A 22,840-nucleotide genomic window follows, 5' to 3' on the forward strand; every position below is an offset into this window, starting at 1 on the left:
AACAAAACAAGTCACTGAAGTAGTAATGGGGTTGTATTAATTCTCTGCATCAAAACATTTGCAAATGCGAAAATCGATATATGCACACAAGGATATTTTTATATTAAAAAAGAACATTGCAAATATAAAAAAGAACATGAAATTTTGCCGTGTACCAGTCGCCTCCACAACTAGTCGCTCTCCCCCTTCGATAGATGCCTGAAAAAATAAAACTAAGAGAAACTGTTTTTTGGCATACGGATTGATTTAACGCGTAGCACATGGCATGCAATGGAAACATTGCTAGAGCATTAAGTTAGTCTAGTGAAGATTCATTATACATATATTTAAAGAAACAATTGCATATCAGTATTTAATAACACGGACATGATGCAAACAGGATAATAAACATGTATCAGTCAAATCACTACAAAACATTTAAAAATTGGAGAGAGAAAGAGAGACAGAACAAAGCAGAAAAAAATTTTGTTCATCAAATATTGAATCAGAAAATGGGTTGTTCCTCTCTAGTTTGGAGCTGGCTGTTTTTTATGAACTGGAAATATGAGGATCAGAACAGTAAAACAACCAACTTTGAAATAAATATAAATAATCACTTTATGAAAAACTTCAATGCACAGAATTATGCTAAATGGTATATCAAAGGAATGTTTATGTCGAAAACACATTATAAAACATCTCAAAACTACTGTCAGCACAAGTAATATTAAACATACAACAAAACAGAAATCTCTAACCAAAACACACAGATGAAAAATTAAAGAGGCATTCTATTTTATCTAGGTAAATAGTTTATGCTAAGGCTATAAAAATTGGTGCCAGTCATGGATTTTCTCTGTAAGATAACAGCGAAATGACCTTCCAAAAAAACAAGAATATATACACACACATATATATCCCAGTGCCTTTCAAGGGCTATCAAGATAAGATTCCCCAACCCGACCACCCCAATCATAGTTTCTTCCCCTTGGGTTGCATTCTTTTGTTTTGTACTAAGGTTATATTTCTATACAATTGTTCAATAGAAGGAAAAAAAAATTATATGCACAGAGCCAAGACATCACCTGCCTTCGAATGCTCTAAAAGTGTAGTACAGACCTCCCTATGAAGTGCAAGAACAGACAATTCGTGAACAAAAAAAATAACCACTGCTGGCAAAAATGCATCGTCACAGTTCAATGACAAAATTCTTAATTTACACAAGCACAATATAGATTAGGTATGCCTTCATATCTGCCGATACACTAGTACTAGTATCACTGTTCCCTTGAAATGATCAGTGGCATTCCATCTTAATCTAACAAATGGGAACATCAACTTGCAAACAATACATTCTGTTTGGGGGCACACGCCATAATGCAGAATCACATATGATGGAGGATCTGGGATCAACCGTGGGGAAATATCTGAAAAGAACATAAAAACACAGCATTTATGCATATTCAATTGCAAGTAAAAAGTGGGATATCCTGAAATAAGAAGAATGAGCATTTTATATACAGGGAGATACATTTGAGCATAACATTTCAAACAAGGTACTCACACTTACCTCATTCTATACTCACCAAGAGGCCATCCTAATACAGATTAGGTAGCCATCTTGTTTGTTGCCCTGTGAACAACAGGATCAGTTGATATTTTGGCAACAGGAAGTTGTATTGCTTTCCATTTCCAAGATACCCACCTAGCTAGTAAATAAGGGCACAGCAAGAACCACAACAGAACACAAGCAATTGCAAAACTCCAAATATAAGACAGACCTCATGTTACACTTGGAATACAGGCACCATAAACATCCCATCAGAAACTTACACATGTACATATATACACACATCTTTCTAATGAAACATGTAAGCTTACAAATATCAGTCTTTAAAGATGAAGTACTGTAGAAAAAAGGGTGTTATAAAACAAGCGCAATTATTATTTCTTAAAGTTGGATACGTAGATATTGATATATTAGACTACTTGTTACTAATTCAAGTATAAAATCTAGTACATGTGCATTAATTAATGTACTGCAAATAATCTTCCACTAAACAATCATTCAAATTACTCTGTAAAAGGTGACATGTAGTCCAGGAAATGGCAATGAATTTCATATTTTGTTCAATGTATTCTTTGTCACGCTGCAGATGTAAGTTTGGGCTTACGAAAAACTATGTTGTTGACATATTGGTACCACAGAAGCATCAAACATTTCTTTTCCATGTTTCCAATTTACTTTCACAAATTCCACATACATAATGGATGATCTCATGTTTACAAGAGAAGTTTAATCCATTAAAAGCATGTTTTACAAAAGGTTTATCCACTTTCATTTCTGTGCTGATATTTGGGACACACACGGATGCAAAATATTACATCTTTCTAAGCTGAGAGTGTGGTTGGGGTAACTGAGTTATGGATGAATAATGATTCACTTGGCATTCAAAGCTAGGATTCTTAGTTTTGCAACTTTCAACACTAGCACTAGAGAAAAAGTTGCAACAACTGAATACAAGAAATGCAAACAATTTACATCATTTTTCCTTAATATCTAAAATTTAAGTGGTAGAATGCCATACATGAACTATAATAGGGAACTTGATTGTGGATTAGTACTAATTAATGTAGTCCTTCAGTAATAATGGAATATGTTCTCAGGTTGCATATGTATAATATATAAATTATTCATGCTCCCATGCAAGTCAGTAAATATGTGACTTACCAGAATGGCTTCAAAACACTTTGTATTTACATACAACAGCTGGTGAAATTTAAATTTGACATTAAACAGCGGCAATTACAAATTTAAAAAGGAACCACGTCTTAATTCAATTTCGCACGATGTACAAATTTAACATATGCAGAAAATTGAACCAAAACAACGACAAAAAAACAAAATGAAATTATATACAGATGCTGGGCATTGAGCGCAAACTTCCAAGTTTCAGATTTCCCCCCTTCATTGCATACATATTTATTTGATGGCTTTATCCTTAATTTATTACTTCTTTCTTCATGACAGAAAAATAAGAACTTATTTACTAATGTTTTCCTGTAATTTATTTCGTACAAGGAGTGCCCCTTTTTCCAGCCACACTGCTTCATATCTGAATATGCATGTGACGTTATCTCATTATTATAAATACGTGAATGTAAGAACGCATTAGTTAAAAGAACTAGAACTTTAAACATTCGAAAAATAACAGGTTACTTCCCCTAAGCTTCCAAAATAAACAAATCCATGAACGTATATAGAATTCATGCCAAATTAGTGGTCAGACTCAAAAGTGTATTACTGCATTACTATTCATTAAATTTACATTACTGTAAATCAGCTTGAAATTCCTTCTTACATGATCACTATACATCCTCTATTGGGTGAGCAAGATAAAAGTATAAATACATACACATATGTATATACAAACAAATATGGAAAAGCCTACATATTTCTGGTGCTCCTCATATCACATTAGCACAGAAAAATTCACACTGGATAGGACTCACCCGCATGATGCTTCTTTCTTGCGATACCAATGGAAGATTCCACTAAGATGGGAACTATCGATGCAGTTTGATCTCCGCTTAAATAGATTCCTACAAATGCCAGCCATCAATGACCCCTGGTCGTTTAGGGCTAATAACAGTTGCTCTCGCTACCAACGTGAAGTCATCGTTTAGCAGCTGTTACGTGAGTTGCCCTGGATGGAGTGTCTGGTTGCTGAGAAAAAAGGCCCAGGCATCTACAGTCAATTGCACTAGTGTTATCTATATACACAAGGCACACATCGGCATGTAGGTTCGGTGAATTATGTATAGTGAGACATAAGCAGAAGCCAGCATGGATTATGAAAAAATGTCACAGGAAAGAAATCACACCATGAAACCCATATACAAGTTCCATTTAGAAATGCACAGAACAATATAGAAAATGGCAAAGTATACCAGCATGCAGAATCTCCCAATTTCTTTGAACAGACCCCAGGAGATTCAGTTTCTACGTCTAATGAGAAGGCAAAAGAAATTAATGAAAATAACCTAGGACATGAGGAAAACACCATATTAAAAAAAAAATAAGACAGAACAGGGTATATGCTACATGAATAGTCATTAAAATCTCAAGCATAAATATATATATATTTAATAAAATATGAACCTAATGTACAAAAGAAATGAATATACTCTACAATTAAGGCATACAACAGTGTCAGCAAGCACAAAGTAACATAGAAGCATTAACTTGAGTTATGGGGGGCAAGAAGAATAAAAAGACCAACCTCTTGACAGGGCATTTCTTGGTGTGGAAACCAGCTACCAAACTTTTCAGGATGACCCCAATAATGGTACACAATTGAAGAAACCCAGGAATAACGTCATAAAATATATCTTCAATCTCCAAAATGTTATATAAATTCCATGCTAAACCCGGTGGCTTAACCTTTTGCTGCCCAAGTGTCTCAAACGAGATACCCAAAAGTAACCCTCACGGAACCAAGCATCTCGATTGAGATGCTGTGTCAAGGTCGTAGCTTTTACGTTATAACTTTTCTACTTTTGGCTAGAATTTCGATTTTATTTTTTTATATTGTTCCTAACACATGTATTTAATAGAAATGGTTTTTTGCATTTTTTTTTGTCTTCATGAAAATGGAGTTGAAAAGGTACTTCTCTTTTGCAGCTCTTTTCAACCTCAAATTTTGCCGACAAAAGGAAGACCAGCTTTGTTGTTCTAAAGCAATGCTTTTCACGTCCTCCTGCTAAGTGCATTCGAAGGAAGCTTGTTTATAAGTATCCGATGTCAAAATGAAAGTTTTCCGTGAGGGCGGAAGCAGGGGGAAAACTGGTTGTTGAATCTGCGTTGTGAGAATGGGAAATCGAAACGCGCTGAAGGAAACCTTTGTTTTTTTGAGCACAAGTGTTCCACAATGTTGAACAAAGGTCACCAAGCATGGTCTAAAAATAGAATGTCAAGCAGCTGCAAGAATTGGCGTTCATTTTTCACTACGTTCTAGCTTTTTGTCCGTGAATGTTGTGCGTAGGTGTCGTTTTGTGCCCAAGTGAGAGGACATTTTTTTAGGTGAAGTCAATTTTTTAAAATAATTTTTTGGGGTTTCCTCCCTTCCCCCTCCATATATACACACCAAATTTGCATAAATTTTGCATTTTGTGCATTGACATTTTTTTTCGGGGCAAGGGGGGCGGGGGAAACATTTTTTTTTTTTAAGAAAAGTATTTTTGAGGGATTTCCTCCCTTTCCCCCTCCATATGTACGCCGAATGTGCATAAATTATATATCGTCTGAATCTGCGATTCATTCTGCGTACAACGGTATATCTTTCATATCTCTAGGGCATTTAGTTTCTGAGCTATAGTCATTTCAATGTACCGCTGCATTTTGAAGCTTGAATCAGTGGCGTGCCGACCATTCCTTTTGGGGATACAACAAGTTACATTGGTCATACGACAAGGATGCAAATATTTTGTGTTTCTTACATGCCAGCGATAATTTCTATGTTAATTTTGAACTTTTCATATCCCTTTTTTCGGGGGGGGGGCCCCATTTTTTTTAAAAAAAAAACAGTATTTTCAGGGGATTTCCCCCCTTTCCCCCTCCATATATACGCCGAATGTGCATAAATTATACATCGTCTAAATCTGTGATTCATTCTGCGTACAACGGTATATCTTTCATATCTCTAGGGCATTTAGTTTCTGAGCTATGGTCATTTCAAGGTACCGCTACATTTTGAAGCTTGAATCAGTGGCATGCCGACCATTCCTTTTGGGGTACAACTCAAGTTACATTGGTCATATGATGATAATGCAAATATTTTTGTGTTCCTTACATGTCAGCGATCATTTCCATGTGCATGTCGACACTGTCATGTACTTTTTTTCTTGGGGGGGTGGGTGGGGGAACCAATTTTTTCCCCCCGAAATTTTGGAATTTTGAGAGTTAGCCCCCTCCCCCCACCACATATATGCCGAATTTGCAAAAAATTCATATAGTATGAATCTCTGGTTCATTCCGCATACAACGGTATATCACTCATCTCTCTAGGGCAATTAGCCTCCGATCTACACTCATTTAATTGAAACTCTGCATTTTACTCAAAATCGACTCTGGCAATATAGAGGCTTACATGTGAAAAACGCTTTGGGCTGCAAAAGGTTAAAACCACTACAATGTGTAAGTGTCAGCAATAACTGTGTGGTCCTTACGTTTTTGATATGAGTAGATGCTAATCTCTCTCTCCTTAAGTTTTTGATGTGTAGATGATAATCTCTCCTCTAAGTGTGCAAATTCATTTTATACTCATTAGAAAAACCTACAGTTTCACTGTGCAATGTGTTTCCACAGAGACCCATGATTACCAAAGGGAATCTCTGTAAGCAATATTTTTCTTTTAAAGTAAAAATACATAATTTTTATCAGCTTTTATATAACGTAAATCTAATGAACACCCATATAAGGAATCTCCAGGTACATAAATTAATTTCTTTCAATTGGCAAACCTGCAATAAAAAAAAGTTGCTTGAAACTGAATGAGCTTTACATCCCAAAAGAAAGTTTTAATTAAATTTAATTATTTAAAGGTATATGCATACATGCCATGAAGACATGGGGAAATGTGGAGGTACAGCTCCACATATTCTTGATCTTAGCCATAATTCGGATGATGTGATCAGCATAATGCCCAGCCACCTTTAACCCCCAAGGAACACATTTCTACAAAGCTGGGTGGGCCTCAGAGCTGTGCAGAAACAGAGAAATTACTTGGAAATTTCCTGGTCCAGATCACCTGTCACGGGATTCACACCCAGGTCTTCCACTGGTAGTCAAGAAGCTCTACCAATTGAGCTACCGTGGCTCATACTAGCTGACAAAAAAATTCTGAATAAAAAAATTCCAGTTCCCTTTCACTTGTGACCAATTGTTACGTTTATCTATGACAGCTATTTAAGACATGATAATTTCAGGCAGTCCCAAGCTTGATCCCCAGTGGAAGCTTGATGCACTGACCAGGCTTTGAATTTCAGAGTGATGTCACGTCAAAGTTTAAGCTGTGCATTCCAAACAGTTTCTTTTGTTTTTTCAAGGAGCAAGTAATATCAAAATTATTAAGTTTTAAATAGAAGTAAACAGTTTCAAAAGGTTCATACCAACATTATCATGGACTCATTTGTCAATTAGCATGTTTTTTGTCAGCTCATGTGAACTTTTCTGCAAAAGCTTGTGCATTTTACAGAAAAAAACAAACTATTAACCTTTTTTCTTTCTTTAAATTCAGGTTATTCATTCCTTGAAAATTACAGAAATATTTCCAACATATAAGTGTAATTCTAAACCCTTTTTGTTTGTTTCCATCTGAGAATATTTAATCTTGTTTCAGCATCATGATCAGATTACATGATGTACCCCCATGTGTAAGAACGAATAATTATGAATTAATATATAGTTCACATAATCCCTACCCCCGCAACCTTTACTGTACTTATTAGAACATAATGGAAAAACCTATGTACATATCTGCAAATAGTTCACCCCTCGCACCACTACCACAGAAACAGTGCAGAAAACAGTTCACAAATATTGTATAATAAAATTCCTGGTTAAAGGGCTAAGTAACTATTCCAACAGAAACATACCTTCAATATTCATATTTCAAACAAAATAGTAATCAGTTTACATCATTTCGCCACTACCTCAATTGTTCTGTAAGCATCGTGATGTGAAAAGAACTTGTCTATGAGCAGGTATGAATTTCTTCCCTGTCCACAAAATGACATACAATTTTGTATAACAAAACATTCACAGAATATATCTATTTTCAAGAATAAATGAAAGAATAAAGTCAAATGTCACAATGCCACACAGACATATAAATATCACCATGTTCCATATTGCAGTGTAATATTTCCAGGACATCAATATTTAAGATCCTACGGATAAACTGATACTGGACTTTGCAAAGCATTTTATTTTACCTGTGGGAGCCTTTATATCATCTTGTTTTAGTGTACATAGGTTGCACTCGGGAACTTAAACAATGAGATCTGTTATACACATTTTATATTATTTATTTACTACACTTGCTAATACCCTTAACTAACATGTATATTAATTTATTCAAATAATTTATGAAACTGTTCTGCTTGCTATTTGAGTAGAGTAAAGGGTTTGTCAGATTCAATAGGGAGTATGCACATACAAATTTGGTTTCATGTCTCTTGCTGAAGTATGTTGAGTTAGTAAAACTGAGCAATACATATAACTAATGCTGAAATTTTATGAGGAACAACAATCAATTCAAAATTTGACAGAAGAACCTTTTGTCTTAGTAAATTTATGGGACATTTGATCATCAAGTATGCACTAATATTACATAACCAAGAGTCCATTGCACACCTGTTTACAAAATTAAGTAGAAAAGGAAATTTATAGAATCATTTTTTGAGGTAGCTACTATTTTGTTCTGAAAATTGTTGCTAGATCACACAGAGAACCAGGGATCAAAGTCATACATGTGCTCTTATCAACAGAGCCACAAATCATGGGAGTTAGCTTAGTAGAGCACTCCAAGTCAAGGCACAATTTTCAATACTTATTCAGTTATTTCACAACTGTGTGCTCATATTAACTTAATGTGTTTGAAGTGGAGGCAATGAAAGTACACAGTTCCAGCCTGTGCAAAGTTCACTATTAGAACTACGGTAAGATAAACTAGTCACAAAAAATGAAAGAAAATAACCAATTTAGAGCATCAATATTACACTACACATTACAATTGTTTAGATGAATGCAGTTTTTCTTGAGCAGGAGTGACAACTTTTATTTGTGCAGGGTGAATAGCTACTTGAGGAATTGGTCTCTGGACACATTAAATTAATTTACACTACATATATTACTTAAAAAAATAGATTACAAAGTACTGTTAATGTATTAAACTTGATACAAGAGTTAAATGTGAAAACTTTAGGTGCCAAGTAACAACTTCATGTTCTAATCTTTCATGATTGTTACTTTGTTCCAATTCTCTTTTGCAAAATTCAGTGTATCTTCACTATCATCTTAATGCAGTTTTCAAAACATTCAGAACTTGACAACAGAATCTGGCACCTTTTGGTTTCGCAGTGTGAACTTTTCCTCTGATTTTCGAGTCATATTGTTACTAGACATCAAATTCTACAATTGCCTCTAACGTAAGTTTTCGTTAAGTACTAAGAAAGAAGAAGAAAAGGTTGGCCTGAGGGAGTATGCCAGCAATAGCCACTAAATTTTACAAAACAATGTGGTAAGTCTCTTCATGCTCAAAGAATCTCTTTGGACAAATAAACTATGAAAAACGGGTGACTTCCTTACTTATAAATAGTGCTAGGATTTTTATGACCTAAAATTTTACAAAATATGCACTAGAATTTGAAAAATATGACTGTTTCAAACATCAACATCTAATAGGCTATATGCTGAAATATTTTCACATACGAAAAAATTTTAGTTCAATTTAAAATATGCTGAATATGACCGAAAATCCATCAAAATATGCTCCATCACATATAAATAGCCAAATATGCCAAATTTTGGCCTTAAAAAGCACCTTAATTGAAATAGTTTCTTCACAATATGAAGTTCTATATATTTAGGGAACACATCACCCTTACCAAAAAGAAAAAAAATATGCTGTCATGAAAATCCTAGCCTTACTCATAAACTCAGCATGAATGCAGACACCTACTGCAACCTAACGCAAGAGCTCACCACAAGCACTACATTATATATATATATATATATTGATAGAACATAATGGACATTATGGATGAATATTTCATCTCTAACTCACAATATTCACGTTTACAGTGTGTTACAATGTAGCCTCTCTGCGACAATCTACTTTGGTTGAATTAGTTCTCTCAATTGCAGGGAGATGGCACTTTTATTCACATGGGTCAAGGATTTTTAAAAATGCAATGAAAACCCATGGATTACAGTCACAGACACTTCTGGGTTCTAACCACCCCATTATTACTACCCAGACATGATAGTGATAGCACATATGAACAATAATTATCAACCTAGTAAAAACGGACCCAGGATTTGTGTTGACAAGCTATAGAGAAAAATTGGGAAACCCTAGTTTCCAATGTCAGAAAAACAGCAGCAATGAAACTATTCAGTGTCCACGTATCACCAAATGAAAAAGAACTCTGAAGCCTTGGCTCTTTAAGGACAGTAGTGCAATGGAGTATAGTTTATATCAATGTTTCAAATCACAAAAATGACAAAGATCTACAAATCTGAAATGTTGCACAATGTATTCCATTAGCTTCTTCTCCTCCTTACCATGTGCAATTACTGAACATACCATTTCCAATGTCATATTAAAAAAACGAGATCCCGACAGCAAATGAGGACCCACGATCCATGAAATTTCAAACCTACCGTCAAGAGAGTATGCATCAATACGAATAAACCAGGTTCCAAATTTACCTAAGATGTGAGTAACATGAATGACACTAGATCTCCGCAACTGCCAAGTTGCCCACAAAATCTTTACCAATTCTCACCTGCTGCACAACTGTTTAGAAGCAACCACATTAAGCATTATGCAAGATGTGAAAAAAAATTCCATAGCAGCATTTCAGAGTTGTTTTTATCCATGTCTACACAAATGCTGTGGCTGTAGCATTAAATTAACGAAACACCAACTAACACTCCCACAATACAAAGACTTGCAACCAGACTAGCATTATCACAGTAAGAAAACCTTCTTCTAATTGATCCATGCCAAAATTATCTACACAAACTCATTTTGGACATTTGGCAATATACACCAAGTTAAGAAAACTCTATTAGAAAGCTAAGGCAAATGCATTCTTTTGTTGATAATGCAAATATGAAAATTTAAATTGTAAACAGTTCATTCTCTCGAGTTATACTTAATGCCAGCTGAACAACTTTTCCTGCAATAATCATAGTTACCAACTCTGAAGCATCCATTATTTTAATCTTCTGGTAATTACGTTCATTTGCACATTCCAAATGGAACAGCTGTGAGCACAATGTGAATTATCTAAACTCACTCACACCCTCCTACATCTATACACAATGGCAATATTTGTACAAATACACTTAATTTCAGTTTCAAGAGAGTAAGAATGTGGAAAGCAATAATACATAAGCACGAGCATACACGCATGAACAAAATACAGTATAGTTGTTACACAATCTCACATTTTACGTAGCCCCATGTTAACCTACTGCCAATAATTTTACGTAGCCCCATGTTAACCTCCTACTGCCAATAAAGCTACAAGTTCAGACAATCCTCCTGAAATTTTCATTTCCCACAAAATTTTTAGCCACAGACCCATGAAAAATGTATAATAAAGGTGTTCCTGCTTGTAAGACATGTGTATATATACACACCACAAGCTGGCACACCTGTATTTTCATATACATTCTGATAATGTATGAATACTGAAGTAAAAATATGCTATCAAAATGCATGCTTAGCATGGGGTCAAATTTGATACATTGAAAAGTAAATAGGAAAAAAAATTCCTTAGACTGGCGAGTGTTTCCTTACTTCAAAATATCACCAAACATATTACCACATCTGCAGATCAATGGCTTTCGAGTTACGAAGTGAAAAAGATCCATCCGGGGGTCAAGAATGTCAGAGCATTATCGTGCAAATGTTAACAGTTCTAATGAACGAAACACACTTTTTACCTCTGATAGTGCTTATATGTTTCTCATTTCCTTATATATAGATGCAGTAATGCAGTGAACTATTAAATTGATTGATTGGTTTGCTTTCTTTTACTACGCTTTTGTGCCACTTTTGGCTAATTTGCAAAGATGGGAATGAGTGTTGATATGATGGACACTCACAAACTTCCAGGCCCTGGCCAAGATTCGAACCTGGGACCCCTGGCATCATAGCAGGATGTGCTAACCACAGGGGCCGGCAAACTATTAATTGTCTTTGTAACTGGCATTTCCTATTACGACAAAAGCATTTCTCTGTTCTAAATGGTTATGTTATATTTGCAGGGATTTTTCAACAAGCTGCACTTTGATAGTTGGGAAAAATCTTCAGGAACTTTCCAATAAAATTAATGTCTTTCAAATGCATGGTTTACACAAAACAAGGTTTTCGGAAGAATATCAAGCATTTTTACAGGGCAATTTTTAGGGCTGATTCTATGCCACTTTGAAGCAATGCAGTTTTAAAATTTCCTACAGATAACTGTATCAGTGCTTGAATAACGTAATTAAAAGTTTTGTTGACAGTATTTAAAAAAAACAACTTATTTTTAAGTATTCCATTGTAACCACATCACATCAAACCACCTGATTTTTGCGTTAATATGTTCAAAGAAATTAGAGATGGAACCGATTAATTGGCACTCTATCGGTATCAACAGATATAGGTATATCGGTGTATTGGTATAAATATCTGATATATTAATGCAAAATTCTGCCATTTTGTTGTAATTATGGATAATCTCCATGCTCTACTTTCTAAAAAAGTAAATGTCTAAATATGAAACTTCTTTTGCACTGCAGTCACCTTGAAACAATTTATTAAGGAGGTCAATGAACCTTTCAGGTTCTTCAAGGACCATTTCTAATTTTATATCGGATCGGTAGAATATCGGTATCAGCCAAAATTTCATACTGGCCCATCCCTCAAAGAAATACATTAAAAGAATAATTGAAACAATTTTTAATTGTGAAATTCACCATTGTGACAATGTTGTCTGAGGGGGAGGGTACATTTTGCATAACAGACAGGTTACACTCCGCGAAAAGTGTCATGTGGCATTCTTTGAGGGTTCTACGATGACTGGATTCCATGTCTGTATCTGCTCAGCACACTTGATATTTTGTAAATGACATTTTCTTTCACTGCAAGGAACCAAGTTTTGTGGCTTTCTGAAAATCTGTGATGGAGAAATTTTTCTAGATCCCATTGACAGAATTACCTACTTGCTTCAGAACAAATGATGAATAATTTCCCCAGGGGATTTTCTTGAAAAGTTTTGCAGAGTTTCAGTTTCATAGCATGGTCGAAAGGGGCAAACCAATAGTGTTTTGACAGAACACATTGCAAAGCACCATAAGCTAAACACCCAATCTCAACATATATATTCTTGAAGCCCATCATGCATGTTGCCCAGAGTTTTTCCTGTGTGTAGTGAAAATAGATTTATTGAACAGTAAACATATTCTATTTAAGCAAGTGGCTTTAAAATTGCCAAGGGATAGTCACAAATTTTCCAAAAGCCATAAAACAGGTATTGAGTGTCGAGAACAAATGGTCCTGAATAAGAAAATTACAAGCTTCACTATATTGAGAGACTTTTGCCCCACGGTTCTTTCCCTTGTGGTCCCTCTATAAAAAAGTTGTGAAAACAATGCTATTTTGTCATCAATGAGGGATAATCATTTGTATTACCTAAATGAGCCAACAGACAGACCTCTTCTTCCATCAACTAACGAACTAAGTTTTATTTTATATATGAAAATAAACCACAAACTGATTTTTAAGGGGGAGGGGGTTGATTCGTAGCTGCTATGCATGTGATGACATTTCAAAAAATGTCTGCTTTGTTGATTCCAAAATTCTTACTATTAATGGTGCCTATTTTCCAAAGTAATACATAACACCTCCATTCCAGCAATCTAGTGTTATACTAGCAAAACTCAATAAGATATTTTATATTTACTTACAATACAAATGTCGATCTTTGAGCGACGAGTTCATTGATTCTCCGGACCCTGTGGAGGCTGAGCGTAGCCACCGTAACCAGGATAATTGTATGGTTGATTCTGAGGTGGTTGTCCACCATAGTAACCACCATAACCATATGGCTGGTAGGGTTGAGCAGGCATCTGACCTTGATGTTGTCCAGCGGCTGGAGCAACAGGTTGCTGTGGAGCTTGACCAGCCGCAGGCTGCTGACCGCTCTACAGAAAATAATTATTTCAAATTAAGTATGGCGCGTACATTTGGAATATCAGTGAATCAATGGTTCTATCGGCTGATCCGATACTACTCTCAACTAATGTCAATACTCTTAGAGATTCCTGCTGATACAGTTGAACCTTAATTTACATTTTCCCGCATTATACATTGAATCTTGATGGTCCCAACATAACAAAATGTTACAAAATTGTCATCAATTTTACATTTTCCCACCTTTTTTTCAGTAAATGTAAAAAAAAATATAAAATGTAAAAATCGAGGTTTTACTGTACTTAGAAATTGTAAAACTTAAAAAGTTGTTTAAATATTGATTGATATTAGTGTGCAAGTATTCCAATCCAATTATGTGTCTCAATTTACAGGGAGGTTTGTTTTAAAATATTCAAGAATTACATCAGAATAGGAAAATACATGCTATGTAATCACAAAATTCAGTGTTTACACACACAAAAAAAGCAACGATTTCCAGAATAATTAGGCACCATGGAAGTGTTACAGAGCTCATTTGCGATCGTGAAAGCTCAGAATGCCTGAAAGTTCTTCTGTAATAAGATCAGTTCAATCCTATTCTATATTATTGTTAAAACTGTCATTGCATTAGACTTCACTATGGAAGTATAAACTGTGTAAAGTATTTGACATGTACCTTAGGATGTGACAAATTGATTTCCAATGCATGAATGAATATTGGCTGAATATCAAATATTTAAAGAGACTTCAATGCCTTTCAAAATTTCGATGACAAGAGGATCCTATTGATAGTTCTCGTAAAAGAAAACCTAACAATGGTGTTGTTTTGAAATTAACTGATAAAAGGACACAAACACACGGCCAACCTAGGATCCCTGGCATAATATTATGACAACACTGGCAATATTCTACTGTTGTTAAGACATGGAAAACTTGCTCAAAAGAAAATATCACCCCCTTCTGACGAGCGTGGATGCACTTTAAAAAAAAGAGGCAACAAATTTCTATTTCAATACTGTTCATACCTTGACAGAGACTAAACTTACACCACACTTAAAAAACCACAGCACTCTCCCCCCCCCCCTTTAATTAAAATTAATTAAAACTAACAATTCACCACTTCCATGTGCTGTGGTTTTTAAAGTGTGGTGAAACTTCAGTCTCTGTCGTAAATTTCAAAGTAACAACATTGACTGTCTTGATACTTACCCACCAGGTCCAGGACCCTGACCAATAGGATACTGCGTCGGAGGTGGGGCAGGCCCCGGCTGGGACTGAAAATACACATTCTGCTTCAATTTAGCAGCCTGTTCATGCTCCCATAGGAACTGGTAACAAATACATAATTGGCATACCTCTGGACTCTTTAGTATTGCTGAAGGCTATTTTACCTTCTTATAATGAGTAAAATTTAAGTAATTTTTACACGTTACACATGTTATTAAAGTAGTGACAAAATTCATCTTCACTATGTTTTGACATAGTATCTTGTGAAACAAAAATATGTGTAATAAAAAAAAGGTTACAAAATCAGTTCTCTTCTTACAATAAGCACAAAACATTATGGAGAACATATGAATAGATGTTTATGCCTTTACAAGAATTAGCAGTTGGGGATGAGCCAATATCAATGCCAGTGCATAGGTAAGGAGGAGGAAAGTATCCGTTGCAACTTATATACTGATGCCTGGCATTTGTGTCTTTTCCAATGTCTGCACAGCATTTTCAGTCTTATTATCCTTGAAATTGTGCAAAATTTGAAGCTTTCATTTATTTTGCACCAACATTGAGGAGAAAAATGCATTTTTTTTGTTTACATACTGGGTATTTTAATATTTTGATGCTACTTCTTGAATATTTTAAAGCAAGTTGATGCATATAATTGGAATGCAATATATACACAATAATATCTGTTACATTTTCAAGACTCAGTATCAGAAGGAATCTAAGAGTTTTGGCATTTTTATGGATATAGGCTCAGCCAAAATTAAAATATAATGCAAAACATTTCAAAATTGTTACACTAGGAATAAAACAATAAATAATATAAAATAATAACTATTAGGAAACTGCTCTAGAGGAAGGAAAAAAAAACTGTTATCATGTAATAGTCTGTGCAAAGAAACTGGAATATGGATCGTAATATGTAAAGCTTTATGTTGGTGTGTTTGGAAAGTTATCCAAACAACTGCTACAATATGATTAAGAAATTGTTATTTTAGAATTGTAACTATACTTACTACTCATAAACAACTACTCCAGCTACATTTGACTATATATTTTAATACAAATATTGTTCTTACTCTTGCAACATTAATTTAGATTTGGTGCCTTCCTCAACATGGATTAGACCATAATTTATGTTAACAAAAGCAGAGATTGAAATTTATATCACAAGAATAAGAAAAAACATTCAAAACCAAAGCAATTTTTAATATAATATCCTGAAAGATATTACTGCACCACACCATGAACTTATAATTTATCTCGCTTTACAAATACCAAGGCATTTTCTCAGCCAATAGTGTGCTAGTTTCAAGATTGGGGGAATGTTGTGTGTGCATGCAACAGATTTCAATAGTTACCATTCCTATCTTCTCTGTAATGAGCCTCTTTGCATGTTCTATCTGGTCTGGAGCACCTCGAATGACAAACACTTTCTCGTTAGGATTGGGTGGTGGCCTTCGGTCCAGCTCACAGTGTGCACCTGTTTGTGGGTTGATTTGCTTAATTGTTTCACCACCTAATGGAGGAATAGTAAGCAGAATATAATATACACACCAAAATACAATCCACAATTATTAGTTAACTCAAATGTGTAATTACTTACTCTGGTGGAAGTTTGTCCTACAAATGAGATCCATTATTTAGAAAATCATAAAATGTAGGCCAATTTTAGTTTTATACCGGAGAAATAAAACCACATTTATGTGAGAAAGTTTCAGATTACAGAAATTTTTGATAAAGACTGATCAATATTGTCCTGATTAATCTGCTTCAGTCTTACTGTGGATATAATGTAGTGACATTTCAGTGAAACTGAAAAGTTCTTAAATTTAGTTGACTAACTTTAGAAGTTCAGTACCCTGATATAGCCTTCCTGCAGGCAAGACACTTACTAGTGTCCTACTAGATGACTAAGTCACAGGTGGAAATGCTTGATACTTTCTTCATACAGATTATAGATCTCTCCACTATTGACTGATCTAACTATGATTCTGCATCAATATTTGTTCAACAATTTCATCTAAACACTTAAACTAAACTAAAATGAAACTCCATGCAGTAGTAGCCTCCTAAAGGCCAGGGCTTCCCAAGTGCCCTTTTCATTTTTAATTTGGAGCCTGCTACTTCTTTCCAAGTATTTCTCTAATTGTCTACATGATGCTGCACAAAGACCAATAACATTGTTGGTAACAATCCATAATCCCCTAATGTGGGCATATTATTTATTTATCTCATTTTCACATTGGCTTCAACCCAACACCCCTATTGGCATGATCCTAATACATTTTTTAATAATTATTTTCCTGTAGTTTATGGTCATTACAAGCGTAAGAAAACAATTTTTAGTTGCTCAGGAGAACACACGCTCCCTTAATCATTTATTTTAATATTGACTAAAGATACAGTTATAACAATGGTTAGCAATTTTTTCAACAAAAAGAATCCGTTATATAATGGATGTTGTCAATGTTACATTGTTGTAATATAGCAACCTAACTGTGAAAAGAAGCAGTCTGTTTTATTTTTATTTCAGATAAAAAAAATATTTTGATCACATCTGAAATGTCACAACGAAAAACTGTTTTCTTATGCTTGTAATAACCGTAAACTACAGGAAAATAATTCTACAATCCAAGCAATGCATACATACAAGAAAAACTATTTTTTAATAATTTTCAATATCTCATGATGCACATTAAGAACAACAATTTTGGTGAAATTTGGCCAAAAAAACAAAATCAGAAATATGTGGATCACTGTAAGGGTACTATATTTTAGTCTCTGAACAACTTTTTTTTTTCAGTATTAACCGTGTTTGTGCATGTACAATGTGAACTTTTCTGGAATTGCATGTAATTAACTTATAAATACGGTACTTACAAGAACAGGTATATTAAATATACTTTTATTCATAAAAATAATTAAATGGCAAATTTGTGCTACATTATAGCCTATTTATAGATATATTACAGCAATGGGTTTACCAATACATTACAGACTTACCAATCAATAACCAAATTGTAGCATAAGTGATGCCCAATATTCCTATGCATTTCATTCATGGAGGATGGCTGGAATTGTTAGTAAAGAACTAATGCCGCACGAACCCCCCCTCCTTCCTTTCAATGGGACCAGAAATGATAACAGTACAATTTTTTCAGTTCTATACATTGGCATTAATGCACAAAAATGGTCAAAGGTTCAGAACCAATCATAAGAATGCACAAAAATGGCCAAAGGTTCAGAACCAATCATAAGCCTTTCTGAAATACTGTATTTTTTGATGTTTTGCAAACATGTATGAAATAGGCAACAGCATATTTTAAATATTTGTATCTACACACCTCTACCAATTATTATTCCACACTTGGCTGCAGGTTCAGTGAAAGTAACTTCTTGCTTGTCACCCATTTGGTTGGGTGGCTGCATTCCTCCTGGTCTTCTGTCCCAACCACCGGGCCCTCCTGGTCCGGGACCATACTCGCCCCCTGGTCCTCCGCGACCCATTCTATCAAAAGGTGGTGGAGGGCCACCTCAACCTCGTCCTCTTCCCATCTCATTGTCCCTGCGCTGGAAAGAATATCGTTAACAGTTATTAGTGAACATAATTCGCAAATATTGTACATGTCTCTGGGAAAATTTTACAAAAACATCCAATTTGTGATAACAGCCAGACAACTTTACATGTGTTTTTGACCCCATGCCGAAGCAAGAAAATGGCACCAACATAGAGGACCATGGAGTGATTTCTATTTAGGTTCAGGGTTACATTCAAACAAATTTAACCATTTCAGGATGGCTGGTTTGGAACAAAACAAGAACCACATGGCAAATATACAAATAGTTTTCTCTTTTTTGTTTATTTATATTAGGGATGGGTCGATATGAAATTTTGGCAGATACCGGTAAAGTACAGATATAAAATTTACCGATACCGATATTCTACCGATCCGATATAAAATTAGAAATTGTCCCTGAAGAACCTGAAAGGTTCACTGACCTCTTTGATAAGTGTGTGTTTCAAGGTGACTGCAGTGCAAGATAAATTGCATATTTAGACATTTACTTTTTTGGAAAGTAGGGCATGGATATTATCCATAAAAATTACAACAAAATGGCAAAATTTTGCACTAAATTATCAGATAATAATCGATATATCGGATCGGTAAAATAATCGGTAATTTATCGATAAATTGATACACCGATATGCCTATATCGGCCCATACCGATTAATCCGTCCAATCCCTAATTTATATGCATATAAAGATATGACATACTGGAATGTCAAATATTGTTACTACATTCAACAAACTCATTTCGGAAATGTCCTTCGAAGCAACAACGCAAGATTTTAATTGTTTTTTTTTCTCTAAGAAGTATCTAAAGATTATCAAAGTAACTTTGCAGTTCTAGGACTCCTGTCATCCTGCAAAAACAAAAAACCGATAATCTATGAATGTCAATTACAGTCAAGTCTCGATTCTACGTCCCCAAATATAACGACCCTCTCCAAGTAATGACCCTTTTCCCAGGAAAATCGGCCGAAAAATACGTTCATATACGTATTGCTGTTGCTTGTATTGTAGAATTATTTCTCCTGTAGTTTATGGTTCGTACAAGGTTATAAACCCAAAATTTTACAACCTTTCGGAAGAACACATACTTCCTCCATCAGACATTTATTCTTAGTTTCATGAATGTTGCAGTTATAATATTGTAAAAATGTCTGATGAAGGTGCATGAACAGAAATAAGCTGTCACGTGTTGACTCACGGCATGTCAAGTGGTTGGTCACAGTGTTTTTAGGCTTGGTGTGTAGTGGGCAGAAAACCATTGCTGGTACAATAGATGCTCCCGCGAGGTTAATGATGTAATATGGTTTTGCAGGTGCAAGCCCATAGCGCAGCTGGAAGCTTGAAATCATTTGTAGAATGAGTGTCATGCATGGAGAGAAAGTCATGAGTGAAGGTTGTGTCAGGAAATGGTGCCGGAAATTTCAAGAGGGAAGAACTCATGTGTGTGATTAAGGAGGACAAGGAAGACAGTCTGTTGTGCTGGATGACCTTGAATGAGTGGATAACATGGTTTACGAATACTGCCACTTCACAATATACAGTACACAAAGAGTCAAGAATTTCCTGAAATTGGGCAACCCCCTCTATGAGACAGCCTGTGAGGCTGGGTTATCAAGTTTTGTGCAAGATGGGTACCAAAATTAGGAGCTGATGGATGGTGTTTGAGAATGGCAGATTCCCTGGTGGCAACGAGGGTATACAGAAGAAAGTGCGTTCACTGACAAATGCCTGATGAATTTAGATGGCAATTATGTTGTAAAATAGTTCACATGTGCAACTTTCATGTATAACAAATATATGTTTTCCTTATTTCATGCCTCTCGGGAAGTTTGATTTCCGAATAGCACTCTTGTAATTTACCCAGTATTACAGTGCACACCAGACTAGACAAGTTTAGTACAGCATCTCACAAGGTGCAGAGGATGTTTTTGTACAAACATTAACAGAAGGATAATGGAAGCCATGAATAAGCCAGGGGAGAAGATAAGTGTCATGTGAATTCTAGAGCTTTGTGCACAACTCGACTGTGGTCTCAATGAGATGCAGAAGGTGACAGAAGATTGTAAAGTGTTTGCAAAGTTGGTACCAGTCGACACCCAAAATAAAGTGGATAAGAGTGAATATCTGCTCTAATCTGTTGGACGAGCTTGTAGCCAATCATGAAAAGTTCTCTCCTGATCTGGTGACCTTATGAAATTTGGGCATATCTTTATGATCCGGAGATGAAGAAATTAGTCCTTCCACACCGCTTCTCTCCAAGGCCTAAGAAGGTTGTGAAGAAATACATATACAACAAACAATGCCCACCTGAATTTTTTCCAAGATAATTTAAAAGTTGTGTTCAATGTTTGTGCAAATGCATTTATTGCGATAAAGACAATGTTGCAATCATGATCTTATGTCACATTATCTCTTAAGAAAGCTAGAACTGCATACATCATTACTCATTTTTTACCAAGAGGCTTTCACAGGTTAGGCATTCTTGCCTAAATCACATTTTTCACATGTATAAAGATAAAAAAGAGGAAATCAGTTTAGTGCATACTTTTTTTAAATTGTTTCATTTTATATTTTCAACCGGTATATTAATGATAAAGCTCTACTTTTGCAACCATTGTTAAAAAAACAGCTTTGTGGTACAGCACACAACAGAAAAACTTTGTAATTGTTAAAACAATAATGAAGAAAACAAAAATCCCTGATTTATACAGTTTGCTTCAATTGTAATCTCCTTAAGTTAATAAATTATTATTTTAATACTGAAAGCTGGCATGCATCAGTTTCAAGAAGTCTTTAATACAACCAAGCTGATCAAATAATCACATAGTGGTAATGATGTATTTACCATGTGATTACTTTTGCTTCAACACTGTATTTCACTGCAAAATTATTTACTAGATATAAATCACAGGTACATTAGTAGCCTACATTATTTTAACTTAAGGACTAAAAAAAAAATCTATAACATGTATACTAAGATACATCATAATGTGTATATCTATTTACTCAATTTACTCCCAACATATTATATCGCACCCCTCTGTGCCATACACATGCATGTGCATGCGCCCACACACTACTTGAGCTTCAGTTTATTATATATAATATCCAGACTTATGCCACTATTCCATTACCTGGATCTTCAGAATAAGCATTTATATGATATTTTACGACCTCTCTATCATGTGCTATTTCAATAATAACGAACGACATGCTTGCTTGCTTTAGTAATTGTCTATTACTTAACGTATGTTGTTATAGGAGAATATAACTATAGTGCTAATTCTAGCTTTAACACTATAAGATAATGATCAAAAACAGTTTTGCACGCTTACAGGAATGAAGTAGTAGCCACTGTCTTACCTTCCATTCTCAGAAGCACTTTACCAGAAGCATGATCCAAAATCCATTCTTCACTTAGTTTCTGGCTACACATTTCAGACTGAAATATCAGCACCACTTAAACTGTGGAGTTGAAGACAACCATCTTTGTGCAAGGAGGGAGAAAGACGAAAAGAAACTGGTAATGCGGCAAACTAAAAGTTTACCCCCTTCCCCCAGGTACGTCCACATCAAATTTCAGGGACTGCCTCACCACATTCCCAAAATCATTGGCAGACATTCTGGATTCCAGATGACAATACCGAAACAAAATGAAAAAGCTCTGAAACATTCCACTGACTTTTGGGCATGAAGCAAAATTTCGAAGCCATCGTGTCATCCGAGGCAACAAGCATGTCTCACTTTATTTCCTTTTCTTTTTTGTCATGTGAATTCTGAATTTGTGGCACACACAATAAGGTCTCCCCGACACTACTGTTGCCCTCCCAAGAATGAAGACCATCTGCTTTCATTCGCAATGGTTGCAGGAGGTGTGTAACTGCTTACCAACACACTGTCGATGAGGTCTTCAATCCGTCTCCTAGCCTGTTCTATTTGGTCTGGCTGCCCTGTTAAGAGACACCTCCTGTCCCCAGGGCCATTGTCACAATCTTGCTGGAACTGCACCCACGCTCCTGTCTCAGTCTGTATCTTCTTAATCATGTCACCACCCTTTCCAATGACAACACCCACCGCTGCCCGTGG

General features: G+C 35.3%; 1 protein-coding gene across 1 annotated transcript; it reads right to left on the minus strand.

The window, feature by feature from the left end:
• Positions 1-222: 222 nt before the first annotated feature.
• On the minus strand, positions 223-18,686 carry LOC145986988 (uncharacterized). The gene is made up of 5 exons (XM_083121453.1): positions 18,524-18,686; positions 16,538-16,695; positions 15,162-15,241; positions 13,727-13,963; positions 223-1,406 (listed from the first exon to the last, which is right to left on the minus strand). Exons 1-5 carry the CDS (start codon positions 18,684-18,686, stop codon positions 1,298-1,300), a joined length of 747 nt encoding a protein of 248 aa, XP_082977579.1. The 3' UTR covers positions 223-1,297.
• Between the last annotated feature and the right edge of the window lie 4,154 nt (positions 18,687-22,840).

Source organism: Lepisma saccharinum, chromosome 1 (genome assembly GCF_977018435.1).
Source record: "Lepisma saccharinum chromosome 1, izLepSacc3.1, whole genome shotgun sequence".
NCBI classification, from domain to species: Eukaryota; Metazoa; Arthropoda; class Insecta; order Zygentoma; family Lepismatidae; genus Lepisma; species Lepisma saccharinum.